General features: G+C 48.3%; 1 protein-coding gene across 5 annotated transcripts in view; it reads right to left on the reverse strand.

Moving 5' to 3' along the window:
* Positions 1–1,113: 1,113 nt before the first annotated feature.
* The window catches only part of NSMF (NMDA receptor synaptonuclear signaling and neuronal migration factor), a 47,358-nt gene continuing 32,452 nt past the window's right edge, over positions 1,114–16,019 (reverse strand). For 3 of the 5 annotated variants that reach the window (XM_054083934.1, XM_054083937.1, XM_054083936.1), the window contains 9 exons: positions 14,272–14,361; positions 12,529–12,650; positions 11,537–11,620; positions 10,316–10,349; positions 9,668–9,738; positions 8,529–8,608; positions 6,275–6,377; positions 5,808–5,883; positions 1,114–3,948 (listed from right to left, as the gene is read on the reverse strand). In XM_054083934.1, the coding sequence (XP_053939909.1) occupies positions 3,851–3,948; positions 5,808–5,883; positions 6,275–6,377; positions 8,529–8,608; positions 9,668–9,738; positions 10,316–10,349; positions 11,537–11,620; positions 12,529–12,650; positions 14,272–14,361 (758 nt within the window). In that variant the 3' untranslated portion in view covers positions 1,114–3,850. The remainder of the gene's footprint in view (positions 3,949–5,807; positions 5,884–6,274; positions 6,378–8,528; positions 8,609–9,667; positions 9,739–10,315; positions 10,350–11,536; positions 11,621–12,528; positions 12,651–14,271; positions 14,362–16,019) is intronic. The other 2 variants (XM_054083935.1, XM_054083938.1) reach the window with 1 other exon arrangement.

The following is a 16,019-nucleotide window of genomic DNA, read 5'->3' on the forward strand; positions in this document are numbered from 1 at the left end:
GGAGGCCCTGGCCCAGGTTGCCCAGAGCAGTGGTGGCTGCCCCATCCCTGGAGGGGTTCAAGGCCAGGTTGGATGGGGCTTGGAGCAACCGTATCCAGTGGGAGGTGTCCCTGCCCATGGCAGGGAGTGGGACTGGATGGGCTTTGAGGTCTCTTCCAACCCAAACTATTCAATGATTCTATGACACTGGCGCTGCTCACCCTTCTCCTCCCCCATCAGGCCAGGGAAGGGCTTGGAAGGCACATCCAACCCTGTCTCAGAGCAAATCCAGGCCGCATGGGAGCTACAGCGGTGGTTCTGCGTGGCACGGCTGGGCATAATTGTGCGCCAGGCTGCTTCCTCTAAGAGCATAGGCAGGACAGGAGCTCAACTGCACCACAAACAACTCGCTCCAGTGACCCCCTTGGGACAGGTGAGCTGAACCAAACCAATTCAGATGGCAATTATGGGCCATGCATAAACAAACTGGTTTCAGGGCTTCACAGACACACCCCAAGAGCTGGCAGCCGAAGGCTGGTAGGAACAGGTCGAAGTGGAACGACAAATTGTCCTGCACACCCAGCAGCCACAGCTGCCCCAGACAAAGCTGAGCCTGCACGCCATGCCTGACCCCATCCCCAACAGCTCCTGGAGGAGGAGCTGCAGAGACCCTCACAGAATCACAGGACGGTTTGGGTCAGAAGGGACATTAAAGCCCAACCAGTCCTACCCCCTGTCATGGGCAGGGACACCTCCCACTGGATCCGGTTGTTCCAAGCCCCATCCAACCTGGCCTTGAACACCTCCAGGGATGGGGCAGCCACCACTGCTCTGGACTCAGGGTGCGAGGGACGGACACTTGGCCTCTGTGCAGGGGATGTCCTGGCTGTGACTGTGCCGTGTGCACATCCAGAGGCCATCCTCTACGGGCTGGTCCAAGTGAGGAAGATACAGGCTCTATTTTTAACTCTAAATTTTAATTATAATTGGGTTGGGTTTTTTTGCATCCTACCCTCTGCTGACCCTGCTCTTCCCAGTGGCCACTTGAAAAATCCAACCAGTTAAGAAGGGGCAGAAATTTGTTTTCCTCTGCCAGAAAAGGTTAACTTTAACAACACTATTTGCACAAAGGACTTCAAACATCCAAACTCTATTGTCTTTCCAGTCACAGCTTTTAGAGTAATTCATCTCTTTAGTCAAATGAACACTACAAAGGAAATACGCTCATGTCATAAACATCACAAACTATGAGGAATATAGATCTTTGGAAAAGAGAGAAATGCATTTGTTGTTTGTCATCATACCATACTATGGTCCACAGCACCAGGAACACAGTCAGTAATGTCCACCTCCACACACATCTTCCCACAGAAGCAATCAGCTGTACAATCTAGTGTCCTGCTTCGCACCCCTAGTTCTACAGCTGTCAGTGAGGAGAGAAACACAACAGTTCTACGGAGAAGTCACTGAAATGGACACAGAAACGGGCCCTCATGGAGTTAAATAAGATTCTCAGCAATTCCACGATGCTACATTCATGCTACCAAGTTCACTGAATGGGGATTTTACTCTAGAAAAGACAAAGGAAGAACAGTTTGTCTGCCTCCAAGCAGGAGTACAACCACGGGTGGTAAAAGGGGCAGAGAAGGAGAGTCTTGTGTCAGCATTTTAATCCTGCCACTACCATTTCCTTCTCCAGATACCGCATGACTCCGTGCTTGTACCGCACCTGTGGCTCCTGCCTCCCAATAAATAACAGAGAATCAGCATCAATTTTGTTTTCTTTTTTACAGCTGGCATTTTCATCCAAAAGCTACAGAGTGGTGCCTGTTCTCCCCCTCACTACGAGTCCGGAAAACACAACCCAGCCAAGAGGATAAAGCTCCAGCCAGGGAGGAGACCTGGTGACCAAAGCTCCCCACGGTCAGGGCAGCGCAGCAAGGCAGCTTCCCAACAGCTCCAAACAGATGGGGAGGCAACAGCCCAGCCAGGTTTAGCTCAATACATTGCTTTTGATGCCTTTAACCCTTCTCTCTCCACCTACTCTTCTCCTTATTCACGGTATGTACATTATTTCTTCAAAAGTTTGGCTATAAAACGGCTATCAATGTACAGGGTTCAGCAGTTCCAGCCAGAGGCTGCTCCCCAAACCCACAGGTACGTCATGGGGGAAAGGAGTACGCTACAACCAGAACAACTAGTGCTTTTTGTAAATATTCAAAAGATTTGTACAGGTATTTTTCTTCACAATCAACTATTTTTAGACAGCAGGAAGTCAGGAAACCAAGTTAATCTTTCCCTGTTATTTTCCAGTATGTTTGACTGAGAAATAACTTGCATCACCTTCCAGAATTGCCAGTGACCTACGCGGACTGTGAGCAATGTCCTCTGAACAGGAGACTAGAAGATAAAAAAAACCTTTCCCAAACTGAAAAAACAATACACACACACCGCCCCCATCCTAAACAAACAAAAAGTAAAGATATTCCAAAATACCTCCTCAAACATCAAGTACCAGCCTGGGATCTCAGCCCCGGGCTGTTCTGACGGAGCTCTGGGTTTACCACATCCTACAGAGAACATATTGTGGAGCTCAGAGCGAAAAACAGGTCTGTTAGCACTGGAACACAGGTGGTTTATGGACAAACAACTGGCAATCAAGTGAAGATTCAAACTCATGCTACAAACCCGTGCTGCATTCCTGCAGAAGCATTTCTCCAAACGCCCCATAAACAGTCTCCTCAGAGGGTTTCTGAAGGCCGTGCGGCTCCGCACCGCAGACCAGGAGGAGAGCTCATCTCTCAACACACAGCAAAAACACTGGCATCAACAAGTAATTACCATGGCTATTAATTTCTAATTCATTTTTATACCATAGTGAACCTGAGGGAGGTTTCCCAGCCAGGTATCGTATTTCTAACCTAAAGTATTTCAGCAAAACTAAAGTCCCATAGTTTTGCAAGCAGCAAAATAGAAAATAACAAAGTAGTGTCTAATTGGAGAACTATACATTCGTGAGAGCACGTACAACGGTGCAACACAGCTACTCTGAAGGTAAGGAACCAAACCAGATTAACCAATGCAGCAGACGTGCAGGGTCTGCTCAGTTACGTTAAAACCATGTTTGCTGGTGATTAAATATGTCTACAGAAGATATATTACCATTTTGAATATATTTTCAAGCAGACCAAAAATACCTCATCTATTGGTTACTGGTGTGTTATTTGTAACTGATTAAATACTGGGAGGGGTTTTACCCCCTCACTATAAAAATTGCACTTATTTTCTATTAAACAAAAAGAGAGTTAGACTTCAATTCTATATTCCAGTATCTATTCACATGGAAACTGGATTGTCTTGATCTAAGCTTGCAGGAGTAGGTGTAGCAGTCCTTGCTCTCCAATATCCCCCGCACAGAAGGACCCATTAGTACAAACACCTCCTTGCTCTGGTCACTTCTTTGTTGTAGTGCGTGGGTAATTGATTTTATTTATTTATTTATTTTTTTGTAAGAAAACCTGAGCTTCAAAAGTCTTTAAAAGGACCTGGAATCAAATCTGGCCCATTCTGACCCAAAACAGCTCAGTTCTGCAAGGAACTCCATCCTGTCCTTGTTTCACACAGCTCCTCTCAGACACCATGGCTCTGACCGGAGGCGAGCGAGGTGTCAAACCCTTTCCCTCCAGTCTCTCTTCACCCAGGAGACTTTCCTCCTAACACACTTGCGAGGGCTCCTTCTTCCCCCTCTTTAGCGCTGCTGCCTCCTATAGGGCTTTGAAGGGCTCCCCGTGCCAATAAAAAAGTCTCTCTGCGATAAGCACGACTTCTTGGACACTGGTGACCAACTTCCTCTCGCAAAGTCTTCTCCAGCTCATAAAATGTCATCGTAATCCAATAGTTTAGAGTGCTGGCGGGTCTTCCAGAGGCGGTAAAGGCGGAAGTCAAAGTAAGTCTCAATCATTTGCTTACCTAGAAGTGAAACGAAGCAGAAGGGTTACACCCTGTGGCACGAGGAAGAGACCCAAGAGGCTGCAGCAGTCACAAAACCCAACCAACATACAGACAGGGCACTGGAGAACTCTCTGTGCCTCGTGGAGAACACTGACATTCAGCACCTATCCAGGGCAGGCAAGGTTGCCCATGAGAAGCAAACTTCTTTTTACGACATCCTAAACCATGAAAGGCTCTTTATAATCCCCCAGCAGGGTTTGTTCATGGGGCAGCAACAGAACACAAGTCTGTCTCCAGACTTTGACCTCTTTGCACTGACTGCAGACCTGGGGGGTTGGAAGATGTAGAGGATCCAACAAGGACTCCAACAGCAGACATGGGGCCTTCAGAAAGTTACAAACCAAGAGTAAACTCTCTGCCAAGCTTTGTGGGAAACAGGAAAAATAATTAACATGGAAAATACAATATATATTTTTTTAAATGAGTGTTCACTGCCATCTCCTTCCTGCAGAGCCGTTTCTTCTCATGGCAACAAGCTCAGCAGGACACACTAATGTGAGTTCTGTACCACCAGCACCTCCAATTGAAGGTGGTCACAACTAAACCCGGGCACGGGGCTGGCGCTGGAGGCAGTGAGTGCACTTGGGAACAAGGGCAAACCCTGGCCTGAGGCAGGGCTCAAGGAGGGGATTTTCGCTTTTGAGGCCTGATTAAGATTAGTTTTAGATGACTTTGTAAGGGATTAGAGAGGGTACGCTATTAGCGCGTCCCAGATTGATCAAGGGGATAAATTCAGATGCATTCTTCAGTCCAGCCTCCTGGAAGATCAGCTCACAGAACCTGTGGCCCTGCCACCAGACGCATATAAACCCAAGGACTTCCTTTCTCCTTGGCACCTACGTACGAGCACATTTGCTGTGGGATCTGTGCAAGCACTGTCTTAAAGTGGCGTCCATACCTCAGCAGGACACACACAGAACTCCCAAGCAGCATGAAAAAGCTCAGCTCCCGTATGCTGCTGTGACAGTGAGGGGGAGTCAAGAATAACCCATCAGTGCTGATGCCAGCTGCGAGCAGCAGTAGAAACATCCACAGTCCTTACAGCCCAATGCTGCGTGTTTTTATCTCCCAAGAGAACAAAGTATTACAAAGGATTACAGCAAAGATAAAATAACGAGGGCAAATTCAGAATGTGTCGCTTATGAAACTGCACCCATAACTACTTACATTGACCAAAGAACAGGAAAAATCCTACAACCCCTTGAGATATCTTCAGCTACAAGCAAAATAAAGCAAAGCACACTGAGCTGTAGAACGTCCCTAATGGGCTGTATCCCAGTTGCTTGTTGATGACTCGACTCATTCTGCACCAGTGGTGTGAGTCCTGGAGAAGAGACCCTTGCACACTTGGGTACAGAAAAGGTTCTGCCTGCATATGCATTTTCCCCATGGACTTCATGTGCCCTAGGAATACGACAGATGTCCTAAATTCAGCCTAGAAAGCCACCTACTATTTATGCTACTTTGCTGTCGCTAGTAGCCTGGGAGAGGCTAGAATAGGATAGAAACACAGAATGGTTTCAGCTGGAAAATGCCTTTAAAGATCATCAAGTTCAACCATCAATCCAGCTCTGCTAGGTCCACCACAAGACCATGTCCCCAAGTACAACATCTACTTGTCTTTTAGACAGATGAAATGTGAGCATGGAGGAACTGCCAGGAGTAAACCAGCAACCGAACTACACAAAGGTGATTACAGGCAAAATGAAGACCATGGCGGGACTTAAGGGAGCTCAAAATTGCTTTTTCAGGAAGCTGTCCGCTGAAGGAGGAGGCTGATTGGGAAGGTGTGCATCTTTGCTGAGGAAATAAATTACCTTGAGCTGATAGTTCAAGTGGAGACTCGAAGGCAACCCTATAAGGATTCATTAAGTTTTTCAGATTCTGAAATAGCTGAAAGGAAAACATATCAAAGTCAGCAGCTGAAAACAAAGATGAAATCTAAGGCACCTAGAATCACACATCCTTGTTCCTTACCTCTAGAAAACCTTCCCCTCACATCCTTTGAAACTTCTGGCTCATCATTACTTAAATAAAGTGCTTTGAATGCCTGTTCTCCTCAAAGGCTTCAGTATTTGTCCTGCATGTCACCTGTCATTGCCTCCCCTGCCCTCTGGGGAAGGCACAATCCGTAGGGTGGTTCACTCATTCCCTCATGAGACGGGGTGGCAGCATGTTCCCACACAGAACAGGAACGTTTAGATGTCACAGTGTGACTCCTGCCTCCCTGGGCTTGGTGCTACAAGGCAGACACTACCAGAAAGGTGACCCTGGAAGCTCTTACCTTCTCCCCATTGGGGTTTCCAAGAACATAGCAGCCCATGATGTGAATGATATTTGGTTCAGGATTGACTTTACTCATCAGCCGACTCAACCTCTTCCAGAAGCTGGAAAGAACAGGATAAAAAAAGAATACATAATTAAAAAATCTCTATCTCCTCGTAAGCAATCACACGGATGTGCACACACACTGCTCAGAAGGGTCCCAAGGAGCAAGCTACTCAAGAAGAGCCACTGGTTCTTAGACAAGGAAGAGCAGGAGCAGAGCAGGGGCCTGAGGAGCAGGTCTAAGTCATGTGGTAGAGAAGGAGGAGCGGCCAATCGAGCCAAGGAAGCTACAAGGCGAAGAGAAGGGAGCAAAGTCCGCCAAGAGTGCTTTTAGAGTGACAGTTTTACTACACATCCTCTTCTTGTAGCAGTTCCTGCAATTTCCCATCTCCCTTTTCTATCAATTGCCTTATCTAAACACGAGTGTTGTCATTGCACTGGCTCATTTCCAGGGCAGGAAATCAACCAAGAACAGCCAGAGAGGTTTTTCTCCTCCCTAACTAGAGAGACAACACCAAACCAGGCTGTTCAGTGTTTGCCAATGCTCGATGCTGCTCACCAGTAAGATCTGCTTTACACTCTGACTCCTGATCAGGTGTGTGGTGCCTAAGGGATATGAAATACAACCACCTCCTCGTGCAGTGGGTTCGAGCAGGCTCCTGGCGGGCTCCAAAGTCCAACAGTTCTTCTGTGGGGTCTGTGGTCACACTGCAGCCTAAGCTTTCCCCAGGCCAGCCTCCCAGGGACACATAGGTTCAATGGAGACATTCACTTCCAAGTATCCTAGTTTTCAGCTGTGTGTTCACAGCTTTTTGAAGGTCCCTGAATTATCAGCTACACCTGGAGTGAGTTCAGAAGCGTGTACACGCACACGTGCTGAAGAATTTCATTGACAGTGTTTGTGCCAGAGCATGACAGCACCGAGCAGATGTCGATTTTTATCCTCAGTTCTCATGCCAACAGAAAGCTGTGTAGGAACAGGCTGGTATACATCCTCTCCCCCACAATGAAGCACTGCGAGCCAAGTAAATTTGAGCCAGCACAAGTAAGTTTGAACGAACAGGCAGCAAAACAGGCAAAGCTTAACTCGGAGAATAATAGAACTATTTGGTTGGAAAAGACCTTTGAGATCATCAAGTCCAACCATGCCTGTCCAATACTAAATCATAATCCCGAGCACCTCATTTATCCATCTTTTAATCACCTCCAGGGATGGTGACTCCACCACCTCCCCAGGCAGCCTCTGCCAGCACCTGAGAACCCTTTGAGGGAAGAAATTTTTCTTGATGTCTAATCTAAACCTCCCTGGTGCAACTTGAGGCCATTCCCTCTCATCCTATCACCTGTCACTTGGGAGAAGAGACCAGCACCCACCTTGCTACAACCTCCTTTCAGGCAGTTGTAGACAGTGATAAGGTCTCGTCTCAGCCTCCAGGCTAAACAACCCTAGCTCCCTCAATTGCCTCTCATAAGACTTGTTCTCCAGCCCCTTCATCATCTCTGTTCTCTTTTCTGGACATGCTCCTGCCCCTCAATGTCCTTCTTGTGGTGGGGGGCCCAGGATTCAAGGCGTGGCCTCACCAGGGCCAAGCACAGGGGCACAATCACCTCCCTGAACTCTCTGCAGGAAGAAGCAAAGTTGCCTCAGCGACCCTGGCTGACACGCTGGCCTTAGAGAAAATCCTCCTGCGGAACGTGCTGGACTTTGAGCAGGCTTTGCAGAGAGAAATTCCATTCCCCCCTGCGATTGAGAGGGCAGTTACAGCAGACAGCTGGGGGGGAACGGTTTGGACTTCTGCCACTAGTCACCTGCATCGAAATGCCATCTCAGCCACTTGTGAGCAGCAGAGGCACAAGGTGCACATTCTGGTTTCTGGTCAACAAAGCCTTTGTTAGGAGAGGAAATGTCATTTTTTTCCTGTTTTGATGGTCTCTAGTCCAGACAGACACTGAGCAGTAGATAAAAACATAGATCTCCTGGTGACCTGCCCCAGGGCAGCACCACTTCAGGGATGAGCTCAGCTTTGTCACCTTCCCAAGTGCCCCTGAAGGAGCTGTAAGTTGCTGTTAGGTCCCCTCTCAACCTCCTGTTCCCCTCACCATGCCACCCCAGCTCCCTCCTCCTCTCCTTTTAGGCCACATGCTACAAACAACGAGCAAATCCAGCAGAAAAACACTAAGCAAACCCCAAACAGAACGCAGCCACTCACAGGATCATATCTTCCTCCTTCTCCACTTTGGCGAAAGTGGCAACTTTGTTCTTTAACAAGTATAAGTGACCGGGACCTCCCTGCAAGAAGAGAGGCAGAGAGATTTGCACAGGCCCTGAAGAAATAAACCCTGCAGATGCTTCTGGTCCTGCAGAGCCATTCCCAGGAGTGCCACAAGGGAGCAGAGCGGACACACCAGGCTGGCACGGCTGCCACAACCGCCATGCGAGTGGACTCTCGCTCAGGAAATATTCACACATGGATAGTATGTGGGGGTTGGTTTCTTTGTTTTTCACTGTTCTATGCACATCTCACTCTAGAAAAGCACAATAACAGACACAAATCTTGACTGTTGGTGGCTGGAGAGTAATAGGGAAGAGAAGAAAGTCCCTTTTGTTTGGGGATGCTGGGGACTTGCTGTGGTAGGAAGTCAAGAAGCTGAGCAAAGCAAGGACAAGCAGGCGAGATGTCACCGTAGCAGAAGCGAGTGTGAAAAAATTAAGCACAACGTTAGGAAAACAAAACTGCAGCCTCTAGGTTCGTGTGCTGCAAACGTCAGGTTCCTTTCCTAACTTCTCTTTTCAGGGTTCCTTGCACAGTTCTGGGGGAAATCCAACGCTGATCACCCTGAGGAACAAGGGGCTTGCAAAAGAAATCCCCGGCAAGCCCTGGCTTCAGTAGTGCCGGAATCTGTTCCACCCACAGCTCAGCAAGTCCTTATCCCCATCCCTCTCCCATGTCTGCTGGCCTCCAGCTCCAAGCTGTGCCCTCTGCCAGGCTGATCCACAACACACAACACTGTCCCTGTATGAAAACTGTAACAATCACATCACAAATGCTCGTTCCTTTCTCCAGAATCCTCCTCTGGAGGTCTGCGCTAGTGCTGGTTTGCCTGCGTTTCCTTGAAAGCAGCTGAGAAGCAGCACAGCTCTGGACTCGGCCACACTAAAACAGATTATTTCCTGCTGTCACAGCACCATGAGACTGCTCGGTGCCTGGGGAAATGAGAAGCGAAAGCTACACATGCAGCTACTTTAACAGAATCTGACCTTGGAATGTTAGTTCCTCTATGTCATTTTCCCTGCAGAAAACCACAAATTTATAACAAACCATCCAAACACTTAATAACTTTCATGTACCTGGCAAAATATCAGCATCTTCCAAATTTTGCAGCCTTTCCGATAAATGTTAAGCTTCTTCTCTATTTCCTCTGGAAAAAAAAAAAAAAAAAAAAAGCCAAGTTGGAATTTATGAACAACACAGAAAGCTAAAAATTAATCTTATTTATTCTCACTTTAGTCCTGAAGGCAGGAGCTGAGCTGTGAGAGGTGTATGGCACCTGCATTCCCACCGATGTCAAAGCAACCCCTTTGCTTCCGTGCTGTGGGAAGCAGGAAATGCCAGCACATTGCAGGCAGAGACAGTACTGTGCAGCGTCAGACACTGCTCTCTAGCGACCACAGAAGCGAAACAGACCCAGTTGTTCCGACCCTCTGTTAATGCTCCTGCTTACTCACAAGGGTACAACCAACAGGGAACTCTGCTGCCCCGTGCCTCAGCTTCCCTTTCAGAAACTGGGAGCTTGGCATGGAAAATGAGTACAGGAGTGAAGTTTTATTACTGCAGCATGCCCAACAGCAGCTGATTGACTGACAGTGTCACTAGGGTGATAAAAACACCTCTATGAGTGGCAGCTGAGGCACAGGGCAGGGGAGTAACCTTAACATTATTCATCGGTTACGTTTGCTAAGGGCGGGAGTTAAGAATAGGAAATAACACTCATGTACCTAGGATGTCATCAAAGGTGGCGTGTTCGTGGTCCTGAAAACCAGAAGAGAAGACATATCAAGGTTCACTGTCACTACACCAGCTCCCATGACATTATTACAGTCTCTAATATTGCACACAATCTCACTCTCAGGCAAACACATGGTCTAGGAGCACACTTATACCAACTGATAGGCCGGGTTGGATGGGGCCTTGAGCAGCCTGATCCAGTGGGAGGTGTCCCTGCCCAGGGCAGGGGGGTTGGAACTGGATGTGCTTTAAGGTTCCTTCCAACCCAAACCATTTCATGATTCTATGAAGTGATGGCTTTTAGCCACGTCACAGGAATTACCACCCTAAAACAAGTCTCAAAGAAGCTGAAGACTGAATGGTCCATGAAGACCAAGTCCATCCAAAGGCTTGAAGATGAATCCTGCAAACAAACCCAAGGCAGGTACCATCAGACGCAGTCAGCATCAGCAATGTGTGTTTGCCTCTTGACTACATGCTTTGTAGCCAATCTCTGGCTTTCCACATGCCCAAGCTGGCTAACAGCCATACTCCCAACACATCTGCCTCTGGAACAGCAGGGTCAGCAGGAGAACTGTACAACTCCCAAAGGAAGAGAGACAGGAAAGCTAAACTCTCAGCAGCACAGGGAGACTGAGTTTACTGGGCTGTCAGTCCAACTTTACCCGTTCAAATTAAGTGAATACAAAGTGATAAGGAAGAACAGACCTGGGCCTCGTTGCTGATGTTTGACACCTGCTTAGGGGAGACTCCCAGCAAAAAAATCAAGGTGAAACTCCTGACTGCCAGGGACACAACACTGTTCATAGTGTGATGGGGTTCACAGTCCACTGCAAGGCTCTGAGGTCCCACTCATCCTCTCTAAGGACGAGCACAAGGAGGAGACCTAAGCCTGGCAACACACAGCTCTGCTTGTGTGCCCTGGCCATTCCTGCCTTCCCTTGTTAATCCTCCGCTGCCACCCGGCTGTGCCTGCATGGCCCACTGGAGTGCCATTGTCACTCCACTGTACTCTTCCACCTAGACCTGAGCCACCCCTGACGTGACTTCAGGACATCCCCAGCCCTTTCCCCACAACTTTTCTAAATCACAGCAGTGTTTCAGAACCGCAATAACAGGAACAAAGGATAGGAGAACCCCCCTTCACACTCAGTGTATGAAGCTTGCTCGCGCTCCCACGCTCCCAGAGAGAACAGATGTGATATGCTTACGTAGAGAATGGGGATGATGGAGGGATCGTCCCTGCGGATAATGGTCGGGACATACTCTGCTTTGGGCACCTTGGAAGAAATGAGCTGGAAGGGAAAAAAACCCAGTGCAACAGGATGAGAAACCAGTAGAGTCTGTAGAGAAGCAAAAAGGCCCTGATAACACTGCCCTGTTCAGTTGCACTCAGGCGTTACCCAAACTAGCAGCTAACCCAGCCTACCTGGAGCCCTGTGGAAGGTCCTCCAAGCCTTCAATCCACTACAGAGCCTGCCAAGTACCCCCATGTCTCACAGCCTCCTCGGCCCCCAATGAATGCGCACAGCTCTGCCTAAAAGGCAGTACTGAGTCTGAGACAACAGTTTGTAAAGGGGAAACCAGTGTGCACAGAGAAGCAGCAGCTCATGTGTCACCACGAATGGCTGTATCCCAGTAAAGATCACTTCCATACAGCCTTCCTCTGTGCAAGAACAAGCTGGAAGCTCCAGACCCCATTTTTGTCTGAGTACTTGTGCCTGTGGCCAAAGGAGGGATGAAACCAGGTCAGAACCTGGTCCTGGCTGCCAAACCTCACAGAGCATAGCAAAGTGGAAGTCCAGCATCAAAGAATGATAAAAGAGCAGAAAGCATCTCAGTGGAAGACGTATGGCTCCAAGGCAAATGAAACAAGCAATAGGAAGGAGGTGCTGTTGGACTGAGGACTTAGGTCTTTGCTGTCAGGGTTATCAAGACTCAAGCTAACTTGACAGCTGGCAACAGTCCTGCTCTGATTTGGGGTTAGACTACAAATTCTTCCACTTCTAGCTTTCTTTCACCCACTATCTCCAGCAATAACAGATGCCATGTCTTGGCTGCTCTCTGAACAACCCTCGTACACACCTGAAGAGCTGCCTACACTAAACACTTTGCCTCTTCCCATGAAGATCCTAAACTTAGCAGCTCTGAAGGGATAGACAGAGCCTGCATACATACAGAGAGCTGAGCTGGAAATCCTCACCATTATTTTTGGTGGAATAAAGTCTTCTCCGTCACATGCCATGGCTTCAAGTTCCTTTTCTGCTTCCCAGTTCAAGTCAAAGTCGCCATCCAAAGTGCCGCAGGAATCCTGAAGGTCATGGCCTGCCAGAACACAGCGTGCGTTACAAATGCAGAACAGTTTGCCTTCCCAACTCAATCCTGCCTGGCAGCTACCTTGCAAGATGTTCCACAAGCCGTGAGACTTGTGCCTTCCTTTCCTCGGCAGAGCAACAGACACCACACTTGGGGCTGGCATCTCTAAACAGACAAACACTTAACGAATGAAGAGCGCACGCACAGAGTGCGATACCACGTATCACAGAACAGTTCATCACTCTCACAGTCACTGAGTTTCGCTTTCAACTGCCAATTCACAACAGTCACCCTGTGACTTCAGAAATGGAAAGGAAGACAGAACGCAGACAGACTCTCTACATTTCAACATTGCCAAGCTGATGAGAAACTCCAAAGACTTCAAAGCTGGTCTCTGAATGGTTATAAAGAAACTCTGCCTTGTTGGTCAAACTGGTCCTGGCAGAGAAGTCCCAGAGTGTGAGGACAGCCGTAGCAAACACAGTAGTACTGCAACAGTGTACTTGAATTTGTTCTCCATTGAATTGACCTTACCTGTCGGCCTTCAATGCCTCCTGGGGAAAAAAACATCTGGAAGGAATATAATTGACCATTAAAAGTTAAAAACAGAGATGGTTCCCTGGAGCCAGGGACTGAGGAAAGAGAACCGAGATGCCTCTATTTGTGCCTTGTGGGATGGCCGAGCGTCTCCAAGCAGTGCTCAGAGCCTGCACCATGTCTTTTCCATTCGCCTCTGAGTTAGCTGAGGGAGCAGGGAGGAATCTGACTGCAAAGGAACAATCAGGTCATGTTTTGAACCTGGCCTTTCACACTTCTCCCTCTACAACCTGGTGTCTTCTACATCTGAGAGGGCTGGATTTGTGCTTACCTGATAAGGCAGTCGTTTCATTAGCAAAGTTCACTTACCACACCAACCATTTCAACATGGGCAAACTCACATCCACCAAATCCCTTGCCTCTAGGATTTCAATAAAATCTGAGTAACCTGTTGTTACCTTTGTAAAAAGACAGTGGGAAGATGCTGGCCCTTCCTCCTGCAAATTAACACAACAGCATCTCAGTCCCCACAAGAAGAACATCACAGCATTGCTGGGGATTCCTAGAGGAATTCCTGGCAGCCCAAATGAAGATGAGATCACTCCAAGTGTATCCGTGCAGCCAGCACGGCCAGGAAATCAAAGCTACATCTCATGGAGCACTGCAGCTGTGCTCTTGAGCTATTCCAGCCTAGGAAAGAGCTCGGAAGGGGCTCTTGCACAAGAAACCAGGCAGGTTAGCCCCACTATGGTGACTGTAGCCTTGGACTGGTGCGCTTCCAGATAGATTGTTTGGTTCCAAGTGAATAAAGGATGATGGGAACAGAGGGCTGTGAGTGAGCTGTACCACTGGGCGTCCTTTGGAAACTGCACAGTAACATGAGGTCAGATGTGTTGTGCTCTACAAATAAATACAGGTACACACAGATGGACAGGTGCATATACCTGGTGTGGTATTTGATCAGATCTCATGAAACTAAAAGGATCACAGATGGGACAGAAGGGCACAGAAGAGCTACTCCAGTGGGACTCCATTCGACACCTCAGATGGAGGGTTTGGCCACAGGAGGAAGCTCAAAGGACTCAGAACTCACTTTCTCGAGAGTCATGGAAGGAATCAGCTTTGATGGGAGTCGGGTCACTCCAGGACCTGCTGAAGCTCCTCTCACGCCGTTCGGCAAATGCTAGGATAAAACCAAAGCAGGACATTAAGAGACTCCAAAGCCATCTCTGTTGCCGCCAGCAAAACAAAACATCCAGTAGATTTCCACCAAAGCTACACATCACAGACTCCCTGGGGCTCATTCTTCCACTTGCCAAACGCGAGTCCTTTCCACGCAGCAAACAACAGTCTATCTTCCAGACAGCAGGAGAGAAAGTGACCACTTTCCGAACAGGATCATTACAGGGAAATACAGATAAAGGAGGACACTTGACCATCTCTCCTTCAATTCACACTGCTCAAACCTCAGTTTAAATCAAAGCTATTCCAGTGCCCCAGAGTAAATGCTCTGACTCAAAGGCCTCACGGGAAGATGGACTTAACAACGAATGACACATACAGGACCAGAAGAAGGCAGTAGTCCTCCAGTAAGTTCTCCCTTCGTGTTCTAGTGACATCCCAGTCAGAGCTGAACCAAACAGAGGAGGGGCTCAGGAAAGCTCATGCTTTCTAAGTTTGGTTGCTGAAGAGGAAATCCATCAGTTTCCACTTGAATGCACTCTTGAGAGCACTCCCCCTAGCTTTTCTTTTTGCCAGTGGGCATTATACTGTTTGTATCGGCATTTCCCAAGCGGAATCCATGGAGCTTGGCCCATCTGGCTGCACTGCAGGCAAATTCCTGGGAACTGCCAACCACAATTCCTGACTTGGCAAGCCCACGTGAGAGCCATTACACCTAAATTAACAGCCAGTTATAACCACTAATGCCTATTTCTGGGAGCAGACAGAGCAAGTCTGCTGCCCTGGATCCAGTAACAACATCTCGAGTCAGCAGCAGAGGAATTCACTGCACTGTATTACAAGAGCTGAGAAGCAACCTGGCCTCTGCTGCAGCACATCCAAGGGTAGGTATCCAGGGAGACAAATCACACAGGAAATTCTTCGGGTGATCTCTGTCCTCAGCTTTCATTTAAAACCAGGCATATTGTGCACAGGAAGAAAGCTTTGAAAACATGACCCAAGAGTTACCAAGGCAGAGGCGTGCCTGAACTTCCAGATAGCTCGAGAGGGAGGTGAGCCCTGTTCGGTTCAGGCAGTGCTAACGCAGATGCCAATAAAGACATTTTAAAGGGCAATGCTGTTTGCTGTTTGCTTCCCACAGCATATGAAAAGGAAAGAATACAAATTCAACTCAGCAATGCTCTGCTGTGGGCAGTCTGTACATGAGGCCTGGTCAGGGGGTGGGAAGAACAAGCTGTTTCCTCTTCTGGAGCTGTCCTCAGCTCTCGGGAGCTGGTTACACCATCCTCAGCCCATTTCACAGCGATAAGGGAGCCACCCAAGCAAGTTATGTAGGCACGTTGCCATCCTCAGGGAGAAGGAACCTCTGTTTCCCAGGTCCAGGAGGTGATTTCTTCCCCAGTGAGGCATACACTCCCTTATTTCTCCCATGTTTCAATCTCTTCCCTGCTTTTCTTCTTTCTCCCTTCCACCGTTCTCTCAGCCCCCACCAGGCAACTTTCCCCCAGGTCCTGCTGCAGAGATGTCAGTGGGACAGGGAAGGAGAAAAGAGAAAGCCGCCACTCAGCACAGCACATGGAATACTGACTGTCCCCAAGGGAGCAACGTCTGTCCTGCAGCTTCAGGAAGAGACCAAGTAGCCCTCACCAGCTCTGAACT

Source organism: Cuculus canorus, chromosome 19 (assembly GCF_017976375.1).
Source record: "Cuculus canorus isolate bCucCan1 chromosome 19, bCucCan1.pri, whole genome shotgun sequence".
Classification (NCBI taxonomy): domain Eukaryota; kingdom Metazoa; phylum Chordata; class Aves; order Cuculiformes; family Cuculidae; genus Cuculus; species Cuculus canorus.